Raw genomic sequence first — 26,891 nt, 5'->3', positions numbered from 1 at the left:
AATAAATTTGGTGAATATTTTGATAATTGTAATATTGTTGTTCAATAAAACTTGACTTGACAAAGTGTCATATTAAATCGTGCTTGTGTCGTGTTGTGCTGTGTTCATGTGAAATTTAGTTAACCCAAACATGACCTGTTAAGCTTTCGTGTGAAAATGGATAAAACCGAACCTATTCGATAAATTATTGTGTAACTCATTACTCGATCTATTAACCTATTAAGAATAAATACAAATTTGAAAATTTTAATTTGTTTTAGCTTTTAAATAATAAAATAATATTTTTTTAAAAAAATTTATAAAAATTCTTGTTTGTTTTTATATTTTTTAAAAATTAAACTAAAAAAATAAATTAATACATGTTTAACAATAAATTAAGTAATTTTAATATTATAAAACTTATATGATTACAAAAATATCCATCTTTAACGGGTCTAATGGGTTCTAATGTATTATCATATTTCAAACGTTAAAATCTATTAATTTATTGAATCTTATTGATTGACATTGATACAGATCTGACACAATATTATCAACTCAAACCAATAACTCATCATATGAGTTTATGTCTTGTTATTATACCGTGTGAGATTTTGTCAAATCTAATTAAAACTCAAAAACAGGTCGAAACATTTATAAGAGAAATTAAACCAAACGAAAACTTTAAAAAAAAAAAATGGACCTTAAAAGGCAAATGAAAACCTTTTTAGAAGTTTATTCTCTTTGACAAATACGCATGTTTTTGAAGGAAGGAAGAGAAAAAGTTTTGTTTTGGGCATAAAATCTTGAAATTATGCGGAGATTAACTTTAGCAGCATGGAGAAGAAAGATGAAAGATGTGCTGGTTTATTCGTCCTCTTTGTTACAATATTATAGCTATATATATATATATATATATATATGTTTAACAACCGAATGGATAAGACTTTATATATGTTTATTTTAATAAGCATGTGAACTTATTCGTTCGGGGATAGTTTAGTCATAGAACTACCATGTTTTTCTTTCATTAAAATAAATAAAACCTAGTATGTTTTCAAGCAATGGTCCAACACATCAACCTCCAAAAGTAAATAAAAATGGAGTAATTTGGACCTATGAGACTGTGGGCTGCGCTTTTTAAATTATGAACTTATTTCTTTTATTTTTATTTTTTTCACCAAGCTTATTGTATATTTAACATTTAGGAAGAATAAATTTCATTTACATCTTAACAATTTAATTTTCTATATTTAAATTTTATGTTTTAAAAAAATATTATTAATCTTTTTTTAGTGTTTTATATATAAAAAATAAATTCATTTGTCAGTTTTTATATATTTTTATTTATTAATTTTAATAGTTAAAAATAAAAATAAAATTAAAAATTTATATTTTTTTATTAAATAATATTGTAAAAATATAATTTTGATTTTTAACTGTTAAAAATAACTAATAAAATTTGATAAAAACTGGTAAACTAATCTTTTTATATAATTAATAAAATTAATGGATGGTAAATAATGATTTTTCAAAAGTGAAATAATAATAAAACTGAAAATATGTAAATAAAAATTTTTCTTTACTTAAGTTAAGAGGTTATGCCATTTCAATATATATATATATATAATTTTTTTATGGTATATATAAGATATGAACCATAATGTGTATATCTAACATTGACAACATGTTACCATGGCAGAGCTCTCTCTCTCCCTCTATATATATATATATATATATATGAAGTTGTGCCTAGTCTTTGTTATTTTCAAAAAAATTAAATTTTGTAATTAATTTTTATAACATATATGTTTAATAAAAAACATTTTAGAATTGGTATAATTAGTAAATTTCATATAGTTGGTATAACAACTTTATAAACAACCTGATAAAACCATCCTCGATAAAAATAAAATAAAAAAAGGGAAATTACCAAACAAATTATTATTTAATATATAGTTTTATATAAACCATTATTTTAAAGTATTTGGATGGTCGGCCTGTTTTTATCCTGTATTTTTATATGTTTTTATTTTTTGTTTTTTCTATTCAACATTTGTATTTGTATATGCTTAAGGACCATAAACTATATAATAAAACCATCTAATTATAAAAAAAGCAATTACCAACTCTAAATAATTAGAAATACTTACAAAATTAATAACAATATTTCATGCATGTTGCCAATACCATCCTCTACGTGAATTAATTCAGAGTTTTAATTTCACAAATCATAGACTAAAAGATTCCTACCCAAAACAACAAACTAATCAACGCAACATCTAGGAAGGTCCAAAACCTTATTAATTAAGTTAATAAATGAGTAAGGCGTTATACGACACATAAATAAAAATAACACATATATTATTATAATATCAGCAAAATAATAATAATTAAAAAAATAACCCCAAACAAAAAAGGAAAAGTTGACAGCAACCACTGTGGCAGTGCCAGTTGGTATCTTCAAGTGTCGGCAAACGTTTTCAGGAATCAAGGATTGATGGATTGGGTTGGATGGTAAGCTGTCGTTGGAATAGCTTTAGACCCTTTTTAGTCTTTTCACCATATTTTAATGTTCTTTTTCTTTTTAATAATTTTATTCACTAGGTTAAAAATTAAAAAAAAAATAGAATACAGTAGTACTATTTACTACCCAAAATATGTATATATATATATATATAATTTCTTAAAATCTGAAAAAAGAAAAAAAAAAAAAAGAAATTATGGAGGAAGAGGTTAGGCACCATCGCACACCCATCGAGTATGGTCCAAGCAAAGCACGTGGGTTGTGGAAAAAAAAGAAAACCAAATATTTTAGCTCCGTAAAAATAATTGTTTGCTTGCTTTCAAAATGGTTTTGCTGTGGAATTAGAAATAATATCGTTGTCGGTGTTAGTGAAATTGTCATTGTCATCCACCAAATTTTTTATATTAATTACATAATTTCATATAACAATTAAGAAAACAAAAACAAAAACAAAAAGAAAAAGGAAAAGAAAAAAATCCCATTCATATCCCACCAAACTGATAATCCATTATTCATTTTTTTCTTTACAATTATAATTTTGACTCCTACTAAGACAAATCCACCGTCATCAAGTCCTCCTCTCTCTCACTCCTCCACCACCCAATTATTGAAATTCCATTTCCCACTTTCTTCTTCTAGTTGGCATTTCTTTTCCCTTTGCTTTTTTAATTAAAAAAATTAATAAGTAACAATAAAAAAAAGTTGGCATTTTTTTATTTTATTTCATTTATTATCTCTCACTCTACTTCTCTACCAAAAAGAAAAGAGACTCTCTCTCACTATACAGTGATTTAGAGAGAGAAAGAGAGACAGAAAGTAAAGGCAAGTCCTTTATGCTCTTTTTTATCACTCACCTCCTAAAAGCCCCATCTTCCTAGATCTGGCTTTCTCTCATTTCCTTCCCTGAGCTCTCATTTTGAGCTTAGAATCCCAAAGACCCAAAGATTTTGAAGAAAACCCAGAACGAAGAGTAGCAAGAAAAATGAGTATGTACGGGAGGGATCCGTGGGGGGGTCCGCTGGAGATCAATGCGGCGGACTCTGCTACCGACGACGACCGGAGCCGGAACCTTCAGGATTTTGATAGGGCCGCCATGTCATCTCGGCCGTTGGATGAGACCCAGCAGAGCTGGTTGCTGGGTCCCTCTGGTGAGCAAAAGAAGAAGAAGTATGTGGATCTGGGTTGCATCATTGTCAGCCGTAAGATCTTTGTTTGGACGGTTGGATCGCTTCTTGTAGCTGGGTTCCTTGCTGGTTTCATAACCCTCATCGTCAAGACTGTGCCACGTCATCACCATGGTCATGCTCCTCCGGATAATTACACTCTTGCTCTTCACAAGGCCCTCATGTTCTTCAACGCCCAGCGATGTATGTATTCCCATTTCATTTGGTTTCTTTTCTTTTCTTTTTTTTTTTAAAAGAAAAGGAAAAATGTGTAAAAATCATTACTTTGGAGTTTTTTTAGATCTGATTTTAATGTTGAATAGATAAAACTAAGTAGGATTTATTTATTTAATTATGAATTTACTTTAATTAAAGTGACATACACCAATTCCTTCTTTTTCTTATTAAATACAAATTTCGAAGCTTCTTTTATTCTTAAGAATAATTTGATTGTATTATTATGTTTTGTCTCATTATATAATTGCCCAAAAAATAACATATAATTTTGATGCATGAAGACATTCCTTTCTTATTTATTTTTTATACTGGCTAATTTGTTTAAAGAAAAAAATGAAAAAAGGAAAGAGAATAAGAAGACTAATATAAAGAAAATAATAAGACTAATAAAAATGGTTACTTGGGTGCCTTAGATCTGATGCTGATGTTGATGTAGCTTAGTATACTAATATACAGTGGTAGAGATCAGTTTCTCATTTGATTTTATTTTTTGACCAAAATTTTTTTTATTTTTTTATTTTCTTGTTAGAAAAACAATTAATTATTTAGTTAAAATTTCAGTATTATTAATTTTGTCCCTTTATTTAAATGCTCGTAAAGTCGTTTTATAGGCCGGTGATTGTATTTTGTACCAGTTTGCTATGATGAAATCACTAACAGTTATTTTACCCTTTAATCTGCCTAAAAGTGAGAGAATTACTTCTCTTTTCTAACAAAAAATTTCTTGTTAAATTAAATTGTATTGTTATTAATGTTGTGCCAGAATTTAATTGCCTCCATAAATTGTTTAATTATTATGCAATAAAAATTGTATTTTTGATTCCGTGGATTCTTGCCCTCCTTGTGATAGAATCTCTTATAGACGTGAAATTTTTGACCTTGGATTTCTAATTGGACGCAATCTGTTTAATAATTGGTTAATAAGACTACTTTATTTTTTTTTTTTAAATTATTATTATTATTATTTTTTCATTAAATAATTTCCATATTTTTATGTTGGGTTTTACTTATTTCCTTGGGCAATTGCAGCTGGAAAACTCCCAAAACATAATAATGTGTCATGGAGGGGTAACTCCTGCACAAGAGACGGCGATTCTGATTCTGGATCCATTTTTAAAGATCTGGCTGGTGGGTTTTATGATGCTGGAGATGCAATCAAGTTCAATTTTCCAGCATCTTTTGCCATGACTATGTTGAGTTGGAGTGTCATTGAATACAGTGCAAAATATGAAGCTGCCGGGGAACTCAACCATGTTAAGGAGATAATTAAGTGGGGAAGTGATTACTTTCTCAAGACTTTCAATCATACTGCCGATAGCATTGATAGGCTTGTTGCTCAGGTACAGAAATCATCTGTTTATGGAGATCTTAAGCGGTTTTTGATGTCTTAATAGAATGATGGTGTGTTTCTTCGTATTGTTAAAAATATTGTTTTTGAATTTTGATGTTGGTGGTTCATTGCTGTGTCATTGTGTACAATGGTTTGCTTCATTTCAACCATAAACAACGAACTTGCTATTCAATGTTTGTTTTCCCAATTCATAATACTTTCACAAATTTATTCGGCAGTGCATTGGCTGTTGTTATGTAGGTTTTCCTGTGTCAAAATACTTTAGTTTCTCCTCTGCGATAATTATGGATCATGCAGCTGATCCTGTAGTTCCCATTTTGACAGGTTGGGTCTGGAGATACTTCTGGAGGGAGTACAACTCCTAATGATCATTATTGCTGGATGCGTCCTGAGGATATTGATTATAAACGACCTGTAACTTTGTGTAGCAGCTGCTCGGATCTTGCTGCAGAAATGGCAGCTGCTTTAGCTGCTGCATCTATTGTTTTCAAAGACAACAAGGCATACTCACAGAAACTTGTACATGGTGCCAAGACACTTTTCAGGTTTTCAAGAGAACAGAGAGGCAGATATAGTGCTGGTAGTTCTGAAGCATCAATATTCTATAACTCCACCAGTTACTGGGATGAATTTGTATGGGGTGGAGCTTGGTTATACTATGCCACAGGAAATAACTCCTATCTTCAGCTTGCAACAACTCCTGGTATTGCCAAACATGCCGGTGCCTTCTGGGGTGGCCCTGATTATGGTGTATTGAGCTGGGACAACAAGCTTGCTGGTGCTCAGGTATATTATTGGTGAATGTTCTTACATTATAACTTGTTAAATTTTATTCCATTTGACTTTTGCACTAAATATTTGGTTGAATATTAACTCTGTACTTGAATTGTACCTTGGTTTTCAAATTTCGACTTGACTAGTAAAATAATCTTAAAAGGATTTATTTAGTGTTTCTCTTGTTGACATGTTCCCAATTATAATAATGGAATTCCCTAGTTGACTTACTTTTGAGGTTTACAATTATGTGATCTTTGTGGTGTCATGCACTTAATAATCTTTTCATTTTGCACTTCATTCTTTTTCGTGGAAATTTTGTTTTTGAGTCGGTTTACATAATTTAAAATCTTAGTTCAAAGGTATAGGGCCTTGGCTTTAGATTTTATGTGGGATGCAGAGTCCCAAAGATGCATGTTTGTTCTGATACTGTTTACGATGGCCCAAGACCTTTTCACATGCTGCTCTATTGCATCAATTGGGTTTTACATTTCCTAAGCAGAAATTCGCACATTCTTGTGTGACTATTGCAAAAGATTACTGTTCATACCATTTCTGAATGATTTGGCCTCTTCTTAGGTGCTTTTGAGCCGTCTGAGATTATTCTTGAGCCCTGGGTATCCATATGAAGAAATTTTGAGGACATTTCACAATCAGACCAGCATAATCATGTGCTCATACCTCCCTATTTTTACAAGCTTTAACAGAACCAAAGGTACGGCTATCTGTAGTCCCATTATATTTAATTGGATACTTCCAAAGAGTGTGCTGTTCGATAAGTTCATTGATTATGTATAGGAACTCAGTCTAATGCATTTAAGGGCTTCTTACAGGAGGATTGATCCAGTTGAATCATGGAAGACCCCAGCCTCTTCAGTACGTGGTCAATGCAGCCTTTTTAGCAACACTCTACAGTGATTATCTTGATGCAGCAGATACACCTGGATGGTATTGTGGACCCAATTTCTATTCTACTGATGTGTTGCGTGACTTTGCTAAAACTCAGGTAGGTAGTAACCGATTCTGCTTAGTTACTCCGTCAACAAAATTGAAGCTCATGTTCAGTTATGATATTCAAACTTTCTTTACTATGTTGCTTTGGCAGATTGATTACATCCTTGGCAAAAATCCTCGGAAAATGAGTTATGTTGTTGGTTTTGGTAATCATTACCCCAAACACGTCCATCATAGAGGTGCTTCTATCCCCAAGAACAAGATCAGATATAATTGTAAAGGAGGATGGAAATGGAGGGACACTTCAAAGCCAAACCCAAATACAATTGTTGGAGCCATGGTTGCAGGACCCGACAAGCATGATGGTTTCCATGATGTTCGTACTAATTATAATTACACAGAACCAACACTTGCTGGCAATGCAGGTCTAGTTGGAGCACTAGTTGCGTTGTCGGGTGAAAAGGGTACTGGGATTGACAAGAACACTCTTTTCTCTGCGGTTCCTCCAATGTTTCCAACTCCACCACCACCCCCAGCACCATGGAAACCATGAGATGCTCTGCAGCAAATTGTTATTGTCCTTTGTTTAGTATGTTGTGTGACTTACTGCGGATAGATGATTTTGCTGTAGCTGGGTAGTCATTGTGACTTAAATCACCTTGACCATAAAGAGTAGTGGAAAAGGTCAAATATGGGATGAGAGGAACAAAGTGATGGATAGACTATATTGTGCAGATATGCTTGGGAAAGGGCCAAGTTAGAACCAATGAAAGTGATGGTCTTTGTGGGAATGTCTCTTTATGGATTTTGTGATATATACAGTATATATGTAAAGAATATCAATCATGTATTCTTTGAAACAGTGAAATTGAACACTTTGAAATTGGTTGACAATAAATTTCCAACTTAGATATCTCTTATTTCAGCAGCCTCGCTTTGGCTGTTTTTCTTTCAGATTTCCAATCAAGTTGATTCTGTTCTGCCTTTGATCTGGTTATAAATTGTCTTTTTAGGTGACCATGCAATTTATTCACTTATCAACTGGGCAACTCAGAAGCCATAAATTTATCAGTTAATTTTTGCTGTTTTGGGAACTCATGTGCAATGATCTCACACCGCATAAAACGTTGTGTTGTATTTTATTCTCTTCCATGACAAAATTGGAAATTCCATCCAATAGCAGCATAGTTTATCCTGAATTTGGTTACCCAATAACTGGGCTGAGTGAAGAATTTTCACGTGGTGAATTCTGGACGTACATTGCTTAGAATGTAAGGTCACCCAGATTCCGATTTTAGGTTTCTCTTTTTCACTTGCTTGTCGCTGTCATATTCTTGTCTTTCAAGGTTTGGAATATGCTATTCTTTGCCATCCAAACTAGCCTCATTCTTGTGTTATGGCTCCAAAATATAAAACGAGTTTTAGAAAAACGACCTCAAACTCGGAGTTGGTAGTTGCCTTGTGATCAGAAGAAGACACTGTGATGGAGGAAGAACCCAACTATTCTTTGGAGTACACACCAACATGGGTGGTTGCTTCTGTGTGCTTTTTCATTGTTCTCATTTCTCTTTGTGCTGAGCGTTCTCTTCATTATCTCGGAAAGGTATGTATTTAAAAACTGCTTTCCGTTCTGTTCTTTTTATTTTTATTTTTTAACTCTCTTCAATCTTCTGAGACATTTATTTCTTCCCCCTCTACTTTTGATGGAAATTTCTAGCTAATTACCAATTTATTATTCTATTTTCTTGAAAGCTTTCTAATCCATTGAAAAGGAACATAATAGGAATGTAACACAGCATGAAAGTTCAAAAGAAAAAAGGTTCTTGGATTAGGACTTGGGTATATGTCGAAATGAGGAACTTGTATAAAATTGAATAATATGGCTTGCTGATTTTCATAGTAGTTGATGCAGTTTCTTCTCACTATTAGATCCCAATTTTGCAATTTTATTTTGAGTTTTAAAATTGAGTTTGTGTTGCTTGCATTATTCTGGGGAAGAAAGGCACCCAAATAGATCTAAACCAAAGAAATCATCCAAGAGGTCCTCGAATTCACAATGAAGAATGAAGAGAGATGAGTAAATTCTCACAACAATAGTATATCATTTGGAATACCATATAATATGCATTTATGAAGGGAAATGAAGAAACAAAATTTAATTGAACTCGCTATGTAGGATTCTAGATTCTTGGGACGTCTATGCTTGAAAGATTCTTCAAACCTTGTAAGAGTTCTCCGTAAATTGTACACCTAAAAACCTATTCCATGTCAAACTTGTTTGATCACAAGATCATTAGAACACTCAAACCCTTCACCTATATTCCTCAATCCGAAGAAATTATTCTTGGAATCTTTTTTTTTATTAGTAAAATATTCTCCTCTTTTCTCTACGCAGATCATATTTGATTCAGGAAAAAATGTGATTTTTTTTTTTCTTTTTAATAATGTGATATGCACAGCTGAGACTTATATGATCAATCTATTAAGATAACTGTGTTCAAGTTTGTATACATAGAAAAAGTGGAAAACATGAAGGGGACCTTACTGTAATTTACCCTCGTCTCATCGATACCATAATACTTGACTCTGTAATTTGGAAAACTTAAGTTCTACTTTAATGTTTAATCTTTGAATAATGCTGATATAAAATGCTCTCTCAATTAAATTCTTATGCTTGTGTTTGCTCGGAAGTCCAGTCCTTGAAGCGTAGAAAACAAGAGGCGCTTTTTGAAGCTTTGCAGAAGTTAAAAGAAGGTGTCTCTCTCAATACTCCCATATATACATACATTGCATTTTTCATCTGCCATTCTATGCTTTTAGATTTAATCATGTATGACAGAAAAGATAAGTTTTTATTTTTTATTTTTTGTTTTTTTATTTTTTTATGTTTTTTTAACCCCCAACAAATTATTGATACAAAATGAATTAAGTTTGCAGCAACCTAATTACAACTGGTTCACAAGTATGTCTACATAATTATGTTTTCAGAGTATAGTATATCCCTCACAAGTGATATATATGTAATATGTTTTAAAAGTAAATTTTCTTTCAAATTTCTAATAAAAATATGAAGTGAAGTTTGATTAATTACCGTGCTTCTGATTTTTTGTAACAGAATTGATGCTTTTAGGGTTCATCTCCCTTCTTTTAACTGTCTTCCAAGGTTTAGTGAGCCATATATGCATCCCAACTGATCTCGCATCCTACATGCTTCCATGCAAAAGGGAAACTCCAGAGGCTGAACATCATGGGGACTACACTTCTATCCAAGCTATATCTAATATTCATCGTCGGCTTTTGTCCGAAGATAGTAGTTTTTCAGGGCATTGTCTGAAAAAGGTGGAATGCTTGTACATGGATCTTTGAACTGCATATGGATATTTAAAGCCTTTTGAAATTTCGATAACAAGCAAATCTTTCTTCCAACTTATGAAAAGTTGCAGAAGGAAAAAGTAGTGTAAATGTGCAACCCAATCATATAGAGCATTGTAGTTATATATTGTTGATGCTATTTTTCTGTACTGCTCAGGGGAAGGCTCCATTGTTATCACTGGAAGCATTACATCATCTACACATTTTCATCTTTGTACTCGCAGTGGTTCATGTGATCTTCTGTGTTACAACAATGGCTCTCGGAGGGATGAGGGTAATATATATATATATATATATTTTTCCTATATTCTCTCTTGCTCAATATATTTTCTGTTATTACACAGTTTAAAAGATTTACCCTTTTGGCATTCAATTGTGATGATCTAAATCCATTTTGGACGACTATCTCAATGTGTCTAAACGCAACATATATAGTTTCTTCGACATAAAAATTATATATAGGGTTTTACAATATGTAGATACGTGAGTGGAAGCACTGGGAGGATTCAGTCAAGAGACCTGGAAAAGGTAAAATAAACCAGAATTCCTCCTGAGTTTTGGATAATATGAGATATAGATAATTGAACTGCTTGTTTTTACAAGTTGTATGCATGAATCTCATTTTCTCTGCAGATAGGGATGATGATTTTCATTCAATACACCATAAGGAATTTAGACAAAGGGCAGCTGGACAATGGAGAAATGCTGCTGTAATAAGTTGGATAGTAAGTATTATGCTTTCTTTGCAGATTTGCAACACTTTCTAATACTTCATGTTATTTGTTTCTAACCAACAAGTACAATTTATTGAGAAAGAAAGAAGTTTCTTTACTGGCAAAATTTACGAGCAAGCAAGAAAACCACACAAAAATAACTTCTTAAAGCCAAAATTCAATCAAAAGGTTATGGACCACAGGCTTAAAAAAATACAAATTTGGCTTTCTCACCCTGTTTTCCATGGCTATTGGTAGATATCATTCTTCAAACAGTTCTATGGCTCTGTCAGTAAAGCAGACTACATTTCACTGCGACTAGGATTTATCAAGGTTAAGTCTCTATCATCCATCTTATATAGAATCCTTGTTTTTCTGTTATGTTGTTTTTCACCAGAAAAAATTAATCTATTCATCCTTCCTTCTTCATCCAGAAACATTTCCCTCATAAGCCTGACTTTGATTTCCATGAGTACATCATGCGAACACTTGAAGTTGATTTCAAGAGAATTGTTGGCATAAGGTAAATGGAAAAAAATAATAATAATAAAGCAGAAAGTTTCAATTTTAGTTGCATGATCTAATTAATCTTTAACATTGTCAAATAAAATTCAACCATAGCTCGTACCTGTGGCTCTTCGTCGTGCTGTTTTTGCTGATTAATTTGAAAGGCAAGTGCTTGTATCTTTGTTGAGTCATTATACTCATCATTTCTCGCTGTGGATTAATCTTTTGAGTTTTTCTTTCATATGTGAAAAATGTAACGTACAGGATGGCACACCTACTTCTGGTTAGCCTTTTTGCCATTGATTGTGAGTAAATTGTTAAATTCCAACACTAATCATCTTTAAATGTATGCAAATTAAGAATAATCCTAACATAGAGCTGGGTGGGGGAGACAGCTTCTGCTTCTCGTGGGTGCTAAGCTCGAACACATAATCAACCATTTGGCTAAGGAAGCTGAAGAGAATATTACGGATCATGAAGCACAACAGACTAGTGGAAAGAAGACCTCCAAGGAATCCACAGGAGTGAAGCCTTCGGACAAACACTTTTGGTTTCATAAACCTCGCCTTATTCTGTTCTTGATCCACTTCATTTTGTTTCAGAATTCATTTGAGATTGCATTCTTTTTCTGGATTTTGGTAAGTCAATTAGCTCTTTCTTTCCCTCTCTCAATTGTGAATACAAAGACACTGCCACATCTAGAATTCTATGAGTGAGAGTTTTCCTCCTCTTCCTGCAGTGTACATATGGATTCCATTCTTGCATCATGGAAAAACTTGGCTTCATCATCACAAGACTTATAATGGGGTAAGAATATTTTCTATGATTGATCAATCTTCTATGAGGATACATAAAATTAAGAAGATGGAACATTGGTTAATTACTTGTCGCACTTGTTTTGGGCAGAGCGATTGTTCAAGTTCTCTGCAGTTACATTACCTTGCCTTTGTATGCATTAGTCACCCAGGTTCAAATTTGATGACTTTTGTTCTCTTCTATTTCGAATTCAGATTATCGTATGAGGAAACAATGACTAATTGCTTAGTTGTTGGTATTTGTTCAGATGGGAAGCACATTCAAGGAAGGAATGTTTGGTGCTGTAGTGGTAGAAGGAATTGGAAGTTGGACAGAGAATATAAGAGGCCAACCACAAGTGAATAAGATGGAAAAACAAATGTCCCAAATTGTTCACACTTCAACTGCACAACAACCATCTCATCATCAGGAAGCCACTGCCTCAGGAGATGAGATCACTCGTGTAGATCATCATTAAAACAGATTTTGAATCAGGGAAATTTAATTTATATTATCAACTCAGCATAATATATTTAATGTATTTTCATTTCATATCAAATACTTTTTTAACCACCAATACTCTACTAATTAGCCAATGATATGTGATTATTATTACCACTTGGGCTCGGGGGCTGATAATTAGACCATCATTTCGAAATTTTTGGGCTGTCCAATGCGACTCAAATCCAGTATGTTGTGTTCGGAATCTGCCAATAATGCTGTTTGGTCTCCCTGCCCATGCGTATAAAGTTACATTTTTGGACCTCCAATACAAAAAAGGGAAAAAATTATTAAGTTTTTTATAAATCATCATTATATCATTTTAATAATTTATATCTATAAACAAACAAATTCACTTGTCAATTTTCACTGGTTAATTTTAAATTAAAGATTGGAATTATATTTTTATAATATATATATATATATATTTTCATAGGGGCCTATAAGGAAAATTTTTAAAATAGAGAAAAAAAAAATTGCAAATCATGCTAGTCGCCAAGCCACATATGGTTCAGAAAAGCAAAATCTGTTTTACCCTTCAATTTATATCATTTTTCTTTAATTTGTCCAAAATGGGGATCACATGTTTCTTCAAGAGAAGCCAATTCTAAAATCTCGTAGAATCAAAAGGATGGCTAATATAACTTTTCCTTTGTTAAAAATATTGGAATAAAAAAACACAATAATTTTTTTTTTATTTACTACAATTGTATTAAAAGGGACAAAATAAAATTTTTATATAACAAATCTCAACATCCGTAAAATTATAAATTGAAAAAAAGAAAAGTAATTTTATTAATAAGGGTTTAAATTTGTATTTATTTAATGATATACAATTAGAGATGCTAAAATTAATTATAATCTGAAAAGCATACTCTTGTGACTTATCAAAATCACCTATTAGAGGTATAGATATTCTTGTATGGTCAAATATATACAAACATATACATATACAATATTTATTATTTGACCAAATATCTAAATTAGATTTTGATCGTTTGACAATTAATTTTAAGATTTCAAAAGCAATATCAAAGAGGGATCTATATCAAGTTTTTTAATTTGCGAAAAAATAATTTAATTCATAAATATATATGTATATATATATATATACAGTTCATATATTTTTACGTTTGTAAATCTTTATTTAGACCTGACAATGTGTCATGTTTAATCATGTTTGTGTTGTGTTTGTGTGAAATTTAGTTAATCCAAATATGATTCGTTAAGCTTTCATATAAAAATAAATAAATTCGAACCCATTCAATAAATTATCATGTAATTTATCACCCAACCCGTTAACCCATTAACAATAAATACAAATTTAAAAATTTAAATTTGACTTTGCTTTCAAATAATAAAATAATATTAAAAACAACTTACAAAAGTTATTGTTTGTTTTAGATTTTTTAAAAATTAAACCTAAAAAGAACAAATTAATACATGTTTAACAATAAATTAAATAATTTTAATATTATAAACCTTGTATGATTACAAAAATATTCTTATTTAATGGGTTTAATGGATTTATTGTGTATTATTATGATTCATCCATTAAAATTCTTTAATTTAGTAGATTTTATTGGATGACACTGATTTGGATCCAATACGATATTATCAATCCAAATCCATAAATTATATGTAAGTTCCTATTGTGCACTATTTTAGTCTCCCTCAATGGAAAGGGTTGCATGATTGGACAAGTAATGATAATTATTTGTGCATTTTAAAATTCACTGTGTGAGAAGAGTTTCCAAATACATTTGGTTCTAATCCTAGTCGGCCAACATATTGACAACATGTACGGACCTGTTCAATTTTAGGGTTTCTTCTGTACTATATATATTTAGTTTTCGGCTGTAATTAGGGTTTTCAAGGTATTGCACAATTCGGCTCACCTTTTGTACCAATCTTTCGATATTAGATTTGCTTCTCCCTGCCCGTGGTTTTTCCCGTCAAGGATTTCCACGTTAATTGTGTGTTTGTTCTTCGCTTTCTTTGTTTCCGTTGCTATTTGTTTTTCTCCCAATTTAGTAACAAGTGGTATCAGAGCCGCGTCGATCTATTTGGGAATTTTTTCTTTTCTTTTTCTTTCGATCATGGCAACAAAGTTCGACATTGAGAAATTTGAGCGCAACATGAGTTTCTCCATGTGGCAAGTCAAGATGAAGGCGATTTTGACACAGAACAGTTTACACAAGGCGTTGGTTGGCAAGGAGCAGATGCCGTCTTCGTGGGATGCCGAAAAGAAAGCTGAGGTTGATGAGCGTGCCCTATCCACCATTCAGCTATGCTTGTCCAATGAAGTTTTGAGGGAGGTCCTTGATCAGAAGACAACAAAGGACTTATGGGACAAGTTGGAATCTTTGTCATCCATTAAAATTCTTTAATTTAGTAGATTTTATTGGATGACACTGATTTGGATCCAATACGATATTATCAATCCAAATCCATAAATTATATGTAAGTTCCTATTGTGTTATCGTGTGTGAGATTTTACAATAAAGAGCAAAATAAGTATCACGCAAAAAAACCTAAAATTTTAAATATGTCACTGGTTTGTGCACTATTTTAGTCTCCCTCAATGGAAAGGGTTGCATGATTGGACAAGTAATGATAATTATTTGTGCATTTTAAAATTCACTGTATGAGAAGAGTTTCCAAATACATTTGGTTCTAATCCTAGTCGGCCAACATATTGACAACATGTACGGACCTGTTCAATTTTAGGGTTTTTTCTGTATTATATATATTTAGTTTTCGGTTGTAATTAGGGTTTTCAAGGTATTGCACAATTCGGCTCACCTTTTGTACCAATCTTTCGATATTGGATTTGCTTCTCCCTGCCCGTGGTTTTTCCCGTCAAGGGTTTCCACGTTAAAAAGTCTTCTTTTTTATTTTTTTATTTTTTTTTATTTTTTAATTGAACTTCATATTATAACAAAATATCGTTTGAGTAATAAATTGTTTGGTATATGTATATATATATATTACTCAAAGGATATATATAAATATATATATATATATTGTTTAATTGTTATATACATATATATATATATATATATATATGAGAAATTTTGTTTAAACTGCTTTAGTTTTTATATAATTATATTTAGATCCGATATTTTTGAAAAATATTATTAATTTTTTAATATTTATTAAAATAAATCCTTTTGTTAGTTTTTTCCAAAAACTTTTTACACTAAAGGCAACATAAATGTTAAAAGTAATCATTTTATCATTGAATAATACTATGAAAATAAAACTATGGCTTTCAATGTTTAAAATTACCAATAAAAATGAAAAAGGGGTTTAAATGATGATTTTTCAAAAGTATAAAGTCTAAATATAATTCGAATAAAACAGAGAGGGTGTAAATGAAAATTTTCCTATATATATTACCTTGTAGGCAATGTTTAATTTATATATGTAATTATTTATGACAAATTTCATTTATGACTTTTCAATTTTGTTATTATTTCACTTAAGCTCTACATTTTAAAAAAATTATCATTAACCTCCTTTTAATTTTCTGTATATATCAAAACAAATCCATTTGTTATTTTTCACATTTTTTACCTGTTAATTTTAATAGTTAAATGCCAAAGGGCAGTTAAAAATCGGTATTTTATGGTTGAATAACATTGTAAAAATACAATTTTAGTCTTTAATTATAAAAATTAAGTGGTAAAAATGGACAAACATTGAAAAATATGTCTCTTAAAATAAATTTAAAAAAACTAAAAGATATATATGATGATTTTTCAAAAGCATGCAATCTAAATAAAATAATGTCAAAACTGAAGATGTGTAAATGAAACTTTCCCGATTATTTAAGATGTATAAATATTAGAGTTTTTAGATTTCATTTTTTTGTTTTTTTTTTTTGGAAAATTAATATCATATATAGTGTATTATTTTCTATGCCTATTTTATTATTCAATTGTTGAAAGTTCTACTCAATTTCTCACAAAAGACATTATAAATACCATTTTTATTGTTGTACATTATTTTTTGTCTTAAGACAACATTTAAAAACTCAATAAATCAAAAGCCGCATGTACTAACCAGTTCCCATGCGGTTTTGGTTTTGTGTGAAAGTTGACACATGGAAATTAAAGGTGTAAATTCAGGTTGCCCAATCTAACACAAACTAAAAATTTGGGTTTTGATAGATTTGGGCTGGGCTTTTTTGGGGTTTGAAAGAGAATTCAGGCTAAGCCTGACCAAGCAAATATTCTAAGGGTTTTTTGGAAAAGTAGCCATCCCGTAAATCGTTTTTTTAAGAATAGTAAAATTAAAAAAAAAAAAAAACTAGTTAACTTGGGACAAAAATACCCTTAATCAAATTAAAAATTACGCAATATGTTTTTTTCTTACGCTTTCCTTTTTCCTCTAAACACCCGTTCATATTTAGTGCAAGACATTTTCTAACAGGCTGCAAACACTCCTTGCATCTCATTTGCTCTCACTATCTTTTTTTTTGTATTTTTTCATTTCTGAAACTAAACTCAGGTAAAATTTTTTCTCTTTTTTCTTATTAGATGAAACTTAGGAAATATGGATATGTATTTTTTTCTTTTTTTTTTTTTCTCTTTTTTTCTTGTATTTTTAGTTCATTTTGTATTTTTTAAGATTTATTTAATATGGGTATATAATGAATTAATTTATGAGCTGTTATATGTGAGTTTAAAGATATTTAGGTGACATATGGTTTGGAAATGGGGAAAAAATTGTGTAAAATTGAAAAATCATGAAAAACAGTAAAAATAGAGGAAAATTAGCGAAAAAGATGAACTTCCGCCATTTTCCTTTAGTTTGTCAGTTTCCGCTAGTTTTCCGTTAGTTTTCCGCCAGTAGGAAAACGCTATATTTGGCCCAAGAAAAAACAAAATCGACCTTTTTAATAAAGTTAATATGTTTGTTTAGTATTATTCAAATTTTTATATATTTATTGATTTAGTTTAACGTTATTCATTGGAGATGGAGAGAACGAGCAAGCATATACATAATTTTTCCAAAACCTCAAGGATGTCATCGGAGATTTTTCAGGTTTGGTGTTTGTGAGTGATAGACACTCCGCTATTGAAAAGGCATTACGCAAAGTTTTTTCTAATGCATACCATGCGCTGTGCACGTACCACATAAGCAAAAATATTAAAGTAAATGGACATGCAAAAGATGAAACAACAATACAATGTTTCATGCTAGCAGCTAATGCATATTTGATTGAAGATTTTGAGTTTTATATGGGGCAAATTGAGGCCAAAAACAGTAGGGTTGCCCAGTACATTCGATCGTATGACCCTACAAGTTGGGCACGTTCTCTTTCTCCATCCCAAGATTAAGATGTTATTGGACGTAGATGTAGCCGATGCGGTGGTGTTGAACATTATAGGCAATGATGTACGAATCCATTATCTTCTGCTTCGAATTAGGAAGTTTTAATTTAGTGTTATGGGTTAATATCTTTTGATAATTATTCTATATCTTGGATATTATATTTTCTACTCAACGATAATGATTTATTAGCAACTTTTTTTTTTTTAAAGAATTTAATCCTAAATGAAAAGAGGCTTTCTGGAGTTGATTTTAAATCTTTAGTTTACATCTCATTTTATAAAATGTCCAAATGATTTTGAAAAGAAAAACAAATATATATCATTTTCTCTTTTCTTTTAAATGTTATTGATTTTAAAAGTCAATACATTTTTTGTTAAATCCATCTTCATCTTATATAATATTTGTCTCCACTCTTAATTTTTTTACCCTAATTTTAATTTAAATAATCTATGAGAGATTGATTTTCCAAGTGGAGGAAATTAGTTTCCAATAGGAGTAAATATTTTTCGACAATTTCTGCTTGGAGAAAATTTTTTCCAATAGGAGGAAAACGATTTTCGCTTGGAGAAAAAATTTTCCGACAGGTGGAAAATTATCCAGAAGTTTCAATTGACTCCATATAAGGGATTTCCGCTTGGAGGAAAATTTTTCTAACAAGTGGAAAAATTTATAGAAGCTGCAATTGAGTTATATGTAAGATGTTTGTGCATAATGGAATTCTAATAAATAAACATGGCACATTTTCTATAAGATAGATTAGTTATTCTTACATCAATAACACATCAATATCATCATTACATCTATAAACATGACAACAGTAAAGAAAAATGCATCACCACCCAGCTCATATGCTTAGTTCTTTGTTGTAAGCCGAATGAGCATACTTCCGCCTGAAAAACTCTATGTCATCTTATGTGAAAGTCAATGGTAATCTAGCATGTAAAAACTCCATGGACTTGAGTGTAAAAATGCCACAGTCACCATTGCCAAAAAAAAAAATAAAAAATAAAAAATTATTACAATGAGACAATAACATTATTACAACCATATTCAATAGTTAATATTTATTCAACAAAACAATTATTACAACGAGACAATAACATTATTACAACCATATTCTAGAATTGTTTTTGAATCTTTAGTTGATATCTCATTTTGTGAAATGTCCAAATGATTTTGAAAAGAAAAATAAATATATATCATTTTTTCTTTTCTTTTCATTGGTTATTGATTTTAAAAGTCAATATATTTTTTGTTAACTCCATCTTTATCTTATATAATATTTTGTTTCCACTCTCAATTTTTTACCTCAATATTAATTTATTCATCTATTAGAAATTAATTTCCAAGTGGAGGAAATTAGTTTCCGATAGGAGTAAATATTTTCCGACAGGAGGAAAATGATTTCCATTTGGAGAAAAATTTTCCAGAAGCTTGAATTGAGCTGCATATAAGGGGTTTGTACAAAATGGAATTCTAATAAACATGCCACATTTTGTAGACAGTAAATTAGTTATCATTACATCAAAACCTATCATTATCTTTAATAAATGAACATAAAAATAATTCATCATTATCTTTACATTTAAAATGCTAATATAAAAAAATGATGCATATATAAACATAATGAAAGTAACAACAACAAAGAAGTAAAAATGATATTATGTTGTTCATTAATCAATAAACCAAACTCATATGTTTAGTCTCTTGTTGTAAGCCTCATGAGCATACTATTACCCATGAAGTAGCTCATGTCGTTGGTGAAGGGAGTCACCAATTCCAACAACGTCCAATGCCTTCCAAGCATTTGTCCATGTTAGCAATGCAAATCCTGTTGTCCTCAGACTATCCGAAGATTCCAACACTAAGCTTCTAATACCCTGCCTGCAAAATTATGCTCCTACATTTCTTAGGATGTCACCCATTATAAACTAAGAGGTAGTTCTTAGGAAAAGCAAATAAATATCAAAATAAAAGATATAAGTAGGGTGAGAACCTATGAAGTCCCAAGCACGTTGTGAGGCCAGCAATTCCAATGCCCACAATTACAACATCTTCAATTACTTCCATGGCCTTATAAATTGATTTTCTTTTTTGACTTTCAATTCCTTTTAGTTACAAGATGTTTGAGGGCACAAAGAGTTTTGGAGGGCCAGTGGAATGTATAGGTCATATGATATATATATATATATATATATATAACACAGGGAGGGAGATGTAATAAGAAGTGGAGAGTAATTAGTGCATGTGAGTTTTGAATAATGGGAGACACTTTTTTGGACTTGTGATTATCAAGTTTTAACCAAAAACAATGGGGACTGTGGAATAAATAGCAGCCGCTTTTGAATGGTACCAGATGGATTGTGATGATATGTAGCATTTCTATAAATTTAGTAGAAAACCAATAAGAATGCTTTACAAGAAATTGAAACACTAGCTCCATCAAATTTATCTCATCATCCAATTATATTAACACACCTTATGTAACAACGTTACGTATCTTTGTTAATATGTGTGTGTATGTAAATATATATATATATACTAAAAAAAAACATGTATTCGAATTTTGATATATACCATATATAAAAAAAATTCATTACATTTGCAAAGTTGATAACGAAGTAGACTATTTCTCCACCCCTGAGAAAAATATTGAAAAACCTGCTTGTCTTTACAAGATCAACAACCCAACCAAAAAAATTATTTATTTATTTATTTATTTTTAATAAATAATGAAGCATTCAGTAGTAGTCTTATTTTATTTATTTATTATTTTTTTAAGAAATACTGAAATATACAGTAATAGTTCAATAAAATAATTGCTCTGTTTTGCCCCATCCTCCCTAAATAAACAGTTCAATTGATAAATTATTAACTAGTTTTATATATGACAGGACAACATTTTGACCCATTAAAAGTTCATTAATCAATATTTCTTTTACTTCGCATTTTCCTTTTATTAAAGTAATCATTATTTCTAAAAATTCAAACTACCTGCATAGAAAAATACATTTCATGAAGTGGGGGGGGGGGGGGGGGGGGGGGGGGGGGTGGTGTGTACTTCATTCGGGTAATTTGAGGCACTGTCTCTTTACTTGTTATTCAGATGTCTACATATAATTTCAAATTAGGACAAGAAATTTTAACTAGAAAATTCGGCTCATGATGAATACTTAAACTGGGACTAGAGGATGACTAACATGAAATGTATTATTATTGGTATACGTCCAAAAAGGAACCAAATGATAAAAACTAAACAACAATGAAAGCCTATTGAAATAACATAATTTATCTTAAAGACCAATGGTGGAGAGAGAGAGAGAGATGTTTTCGTTAAAGACCGATGGTGGCAAGAACACTGATGGTGGCAAGAAATATTTGGGTGTCCTAAGAGGTATCAAAGCCAGTGAAGTGTAAAATAGGATGGATAAAGAGCCTTGTATACCGTATGTACAACTTTGGGTCTTTTAGCCGTAGTAGATCAACAGGATAGAGGTGAATTTGGAAGCAATCTATCAAAAAATGCCAACAAATAAGACGAGATGATGTTTTTTAAAAGGAAAGTGGAAGGGAAAGCCCTAGGTTTCTTTCAAAAGGGAAAGGAAAAGAAAAGGGAAGGGGAAAGAAGAGACAAAACCTACGTTTTGATATGCTATTTTGCATATAATAGCTTAATAAATGGACAATGCGACAAATACCAAATTTATTAAACAATTTTTTTTTTTTAATATCAAATGGCATGGCTATTTTATTAATTGTTGATATATTAATAAATGTCTTAAAGTTATGAAAAGTAAATCCAATAGATAATGCAAATCCATTAACTACTATATACTTGGTTGTTAAATATGGTGAATCTAGAATTACTCTTGATAAATTATCTTATATTATATCAAACAATAAATAAAATAAAATTCAACACATAAATATTCATAATATATTGAATAAAAATATAAAAAAATTATAATATTATATTGGATTAACTAATCGGGCTGGGTTTTGAACCAGCCTAACAGGGAGCCCAATGGGTCTAGCTTCAAACCAAGTCTATACTAAAAATTTAAAGCCCGAGTCCAACGCAAATAGAAATTGGAAGGCTTGAAGCGTAGCCCATATCCGACTTAGGCTAAGTTTTGGTTGGGTTTGAGCGAGTTTTGGGCTTTCGAGTTTTGTTTTTTTTTTTTTTTTGTACATCCCTAACGAAAATGATTGATACTTTACACTTTTGCACGTTGTTGACTTAATAAAACAAATGCCTCATAAAAAAGAAATATATATATATATATATATATATAGAGTTTTAATCTAGTGGGCTACCTAGTTCACTTTGAACCAGTCTAATAGGCAGCCCGATGGGTCTGGCTTCAGACCAGATCTATACTAAAAATTTAAAGCCCAAGTTCAACCTAAATAGATATCGGGCACCTCAAGCTTAACCCATATCGGGCTTAGGCTAAGTTTTGGTTGGGTTTGAGTGGGTTTTGGGCTTTTAGGTTTTTTTTACATATTTAATGAGAATCATTATTGCTTTACATTTTTGCAGGTTTTTTTTGACTTAATAAAACAAATATCTCATCAAAAAGAAAAAAAAAAAATATATATATATATATATATAGTTTTAATCTAGTAGGTTACTTAGTTCACTTTATGTTATCAAATATTGATGTGACATAAAATTAAATGAGAGAAAAGAAGAAAATTCATAAAATCTTCAATTTTTTATAAAGAAAAATCAAGTGTTAAAAAGCAAAAATAAAAAAAATTTTAAATTAATATTGTCATATGTGATTTTGCCGATCATTCTCCTAGATAGTCAATGATAAAAGTAAGCTAGACAGCCCATTAAATTATTACTATATATATATATATAGGTTCAAATTATGTCATTGACATTAGAACTAACATCAAATTCTTTTCAACTATTAAATCGTATCACAAACTAATATTTAAAGTTATACCGAATCCCAACAAAGTTCACTTTTTCTAGTAGATTAAAAAAAAAACTTTCAGTTGTTTTACACGCTTTCAATGTAGGATTATTACCAATTTCACTTTCAAATTTCAATTTATGTATGTGAAACATCTTTAATTAATATGAGACTAATGCCTACTATTTAATCTCTCAAAAATATATAATTAAAAATATTAACTTGGAAAATTAATATTATGGCCTGAATAACATCACCAAGGTTGGCGGGACATTGCTCCATAAATTATTAATTTGTGGATGTCAAACACCTATTAATTATTGGACAAAGTAACAATTAATATTTGAATTCAAATTTAAAATCTTGTATGGGATGTAGCAATCCTTAGCACTTTTCACGTAATCCTAATTTTATAAGGATAATGATTTTTTGACTAAAGAATTCTTGCCTGTATATATGGATTATTTTATTCATATGAAATCAATAATTTTTTTAATTACTTTTTTTTATAAATAGTGTTGTTCTTTATTTTTTCTTTTTTTATGTCCTTACATAATTAAAGTATGGATGAATGGTTAGTCTAAGGGCCAAAATGTAAAAGCAAAGAAAATTTTTTAAAAAATATATAATATATGTATTTTTTATACTGTATATAAATATGAAAGACAAAATAATATGTCATAATTTAAAATATGTTTTTTTAACCAAAAAAAAAAAAAAGAGTGATTATGTTAGGACCAACAGCTTCCAAGATCTTACTGCGATACCGTTTGCTACTCTAATGTCACCAAGCAATCAACCTTATCCATTAATCCTTTTCTTTCGAAACATTATCTATCAAATCATGAATTTGTCTCCAACTTACGAAGGTATTTAAAAATCATCAGACAATAACAACCTTAACAACTTCAAAAACCATATAATTGAAAACGTATAAAACTTAACCTGAATAATACAACACATCAAAATATATACTCAATTCATTCATATAGGTCATAGGTCTCATTAGAACCTTACATCTTAACCTTAATAACGAAATAAATTTAAAGCCAATTAAATTTTCAGTACGAGTCATATTTGACCTTAATATAGTTCAAAATTGATAACTAAGTCCAGATACATAAACATTAGGTCTGAAAATACAACAATTGTAATAAATTCATTATTGAAATTAACTTTTGCCATACCTACAACTCCAGAATCTATCCAAGCTCACTTCTTTCCCCAAAACTGGTGCCCCACTAATGCTTGCGGAGTTTGGAACACTGAGGGGTGAGTACAAGTACTTAGTCATGGGTTTTAATACTCACATTGAAAATAACAAGAATCCTATCGCATCAAAATAAGATAAAAGTATATATAACCATAGCATGAATATAATGCACATGCCACACGAATTAAGGTTTTAGTAAAACAAGAAATCCTAACTACTTCATATAACACATACAAAAAGCAGATAAGTGTATACTTGGCTTTATCAAATCATTTATCTAACACACATGCCAAGAACGAATCAAGCAATGATAGGGGTGAACTTGCCACTACACATACGAGACCCAATTAAGGTATATGAGTGTGTACATAAGCAATTCGCATCTAAACTATTTGATGAGAATCCTTGACACCAAGTAGGAGGAAACCAAAATCATAAGTGTTATCACAAATCATCAACATAATCATCATACCATAACCTTTGACTTTGGTCTTTGATAACCAAATCAAATCCAGACGTCAAACCTATTTGTCTCCAGGTGGTATTGAAGCCACAAAACAATCCTGTCAATCTCCTCAAATGATTAAACAAGGCCATAAGATAGCTTTATCTCTAGTTCTTATGTTGATCATACTAAGTTTAGATATCAGAAACAATTTCTTTTGTCATAATTAAATTATCAATCATATCCACATCCACATATCATTAGTCTTCTATTAGGGTTTCAAAATCAATTTTCAAATTCAAGCCAATGCACTTTATAAAATCCATTTAGATATCACTTTTCATAAGACAGACACATATGATATTTTTAATGCATGTTTATGCATCATGATACATGTTTATACTAATCTATGCCATTACATAGAAATACAGTTTCTATAATATCACAAACTATAAATTTGAAAGCGTACAATAAAATCCAACGTAATTCACATACTGTCTCTTCATGTTATGCCCATGGATACATGAATGCAATATCCATCGTCACATACACAAAGTATGGAAAAATAATTAGGGTTTAGGAAAAGTCCCACTGATATTAAAATCCAATGACTCCTTTATACAAGAAGGTTCCTCTTGCTCAATTCCAAGATAGTACTTCCCTATCTGTTATAGTACTAATGCTTTAACCAGTAACGAAATTATCGCTCTTAACCCAAAACACATTTACTAAAAAACATAAACTCAAAAACATAAATGAGTGAACTATATGAATCTTTTTATATATTACAAGTAACTAGGCTCAACCTTAATAGTACACCAATTTTTCAAATCGAAACTCCCACTTTAAAGACAAAGGAATTGAGAACTACAGATTTCATCACCTTTACTTTAGGTTATTCAAACCAACCAAAACAATACACCTTTCATCTACAGTTTCTTTTCCTATCAGTATTTCCAATTTGTTGAGTTTGATACCTTACAATAAACACCAAACCAACATATCAACCATCGATCAACAATCCACATCCATTACAAATAAAATCCAAAACCTATCTAAATGTTAGATATTCATTAAAACAAAATAAAATAGTTAACTTGTTCTCCAAGAAACATAACTTAATCTCCAAGAAAAAAAATTAACTTACAAGTAAAATTTATCAAAGCTTAACCCCAAAATTACATCACCAACGTTCCAAAACATTGTATAAATCTCATAATTTACTAAATAAATTCAAAAATCATCAAGTTAGAAAAAATCAAATTCTTAACCTTATAAAAATAATTTAATTCCAAATATCTTTCAAAGTAAAAGATGATTTAAACTTATCCTTACCAATTCGAAATTACTTTTACTTGTCCAAAAATCTCCCAATAAATTTAGAAAATCAATCTTAACCTTAGTAATAGTAATAAAGGTAGGATTTAAAATCCAATAATAATCAAAAGTTCAAGCCATAGTTACACATACAAACAATAAGAAAAACATAACAATATTTAACAATATGCTTCCAATATTCAACATATAGTCTCACCTTTACTTATCCTCAAATTCATAGTCCTTCCTCAACAATTCACTTATCACTTTGCTCAAGTAACCAACTCAACAATTCCAATTAGTAAAATTTATTATGGTGCTTAGATGCTTAATAAAATTCATTTACATGCTTTTCCAATCCAAATAAAGATTTAGAAACCCAAACATTCATTTCCCCATAAGAAAGTTGAAAGAAATGATAATAGATCAAAGTAAAACCAAGTAAACTTTCAGGTTCAAAAGAAAATCGAAGAATGGAGTTCAATAAAACAAAATAGGGTTCAAAACCAATACTAAACAAGATCCAAATCAACAAACCGAATACAAATTTTACAGATCACTTTTAGGAAGAAAATACCAACACAAAAAAGTCACAACTTTAACCAAGCCCATTTATATTTATATATACATATATTGAGAAACAAATAACAACTTACAAAACTTCATCTTATAACCTCATAAAATAACATTTAACGCAAGATCAATATTTAGAAAACAATTACTTACAAAGCTTAACAAGATGATAAAGAAAAAGAAAAGAAAAATTTATTGA

At 30.4% G+C, this 26,891-nt stretch overlaps 2 protein-coding genes across 2 annotated transcripts; both read left to right on the top strand.

Moving 5' to 3' along the window:
* Nucleotides 1–3,215: 3,215 nt before the first annotated feature.
* On the top strand, nt 3,216–7,898 carry LOC112492534 (endoglucanase 25). The gene is made up of 6 exons (XM_025076327.3): nt 3,216–3,873; nt 4,936–5,246; nt 5,582–6,043; nt 6,611–6,746; nt 6,865–7,037; nt 7,137–7,898. Exons 1-6 carry the CDS (start codon nt 3,489–3,491, stop codon nt 7,536–7,538), a joined length of 1,869 nt encoding a protein of 622 aa, XP_024932095.1. The 5' UTR covers nt 3,216–3,488; the 3' UTR covers nt 7,539–7,898.
* A 135-nt stretch (nt 7,899–8,033) lies between these two features.
* On the top strand, nt 8,034–12,990 carry LOC107423936 (MLO-like protein 13). Its single transcript, XM_025076328.3, has 14 exons — nt 8,034–8,588; nt 9,682–9,739; nt 10,101–10,324; nt 10,515–10,631; nt 10,837–10,885; nt 10,991–11,082; nt 11,329–11,403; nt 11,505–11,593; nt 11,692–11,741; nt 11,842–11,882; nt 11,973–12,215; nt 12,317–12,384; nt 12,484–12,544; nt 12,641–12,990. Exons 1-14 carry the CDS (start codon nt 8,469–8,471, stop codon nt 12,848–12,850), a joined length of 1,497 nt encoding a protein of 498 aa, XP_024932096.2. The 5' UTR covers nt 8,034–8,468; the 3' UTR covers nt 12,851–12,990.
* The last annotated feature ends 13,901 nt before the right edge of the window (nt 12,991–26,891 follow it).

Source organism: Ziziphus jujuba, chromosome 7, assembly GCF_031755915.1.
Source record: "Ziziphus jujuba cultivar Dongzao chromosome 7, ASM3175591v1".
Taxonomy (NCBI): domain Eukaryota; kingdom Viridiplantae; phylum Streptophyta; class Magnoliopsida; order Rosales; family Rhamnaceae; genus Ziziphus; species Ziziphus jujuba.
The sequence above is the reverse complement of the archived record's forward strand: the minus strand, read 5'-3'. Positions and strand labels throughout refer to the sequence as shown.

What these genes read in the sequence shown, in the direction of transcription:
- LOC112492534 (XM_025076327.3), top strand. Translation starts at nt 3,489, where the DNA reads ATGAGTATGTACGGGAGGGATCCGTGGGGGGGTCCGCTGGAGATCAAT. An exon ending in ACAAGCTTGCTGGTGCTCAG is followed by an intron (nt 6,044 to 6,610) that starts GTATATTATTGG and finishes GCCTCTTCTTAG; the next exon opens with GTGCTTTTGAGCCGTCTGAG. An exon ending in AAGCTTTAACAGAACCAAAG is followed by an intron (nt 6,747 to 6,864) that starts GTACGGCTATCT and finishes GGCTTCTTACAG; the next exon opens with GAGGATTGATCCAGTTGAAT.
- LOC107423936 (XM_025076328.3), top strand. Translation starts at nt 8,469, where the DNA reads ATGGAGGAAGAACCCAACTATTCTTTGGAGTACACACCAACATGGGTG. An exon ending in AGTCAAGAGACCTGGAAAAG is followed by an intron (nt 10,886 to 10,990) that starts GTAAAATAAACC and finishes TTTTCTCTGCAG; the next exon opens with ATAGGGATGATGATTTTCAT. An exon ending in TAGCCTTTTTGCCATTGATT is followed by an intron (nt 11,883 to 11,972) that starts GTGAGTAAATTG and finishes TGGGGGAGACAG; the next exon opens with CTTCTGCTTCTCGTGGGTGC.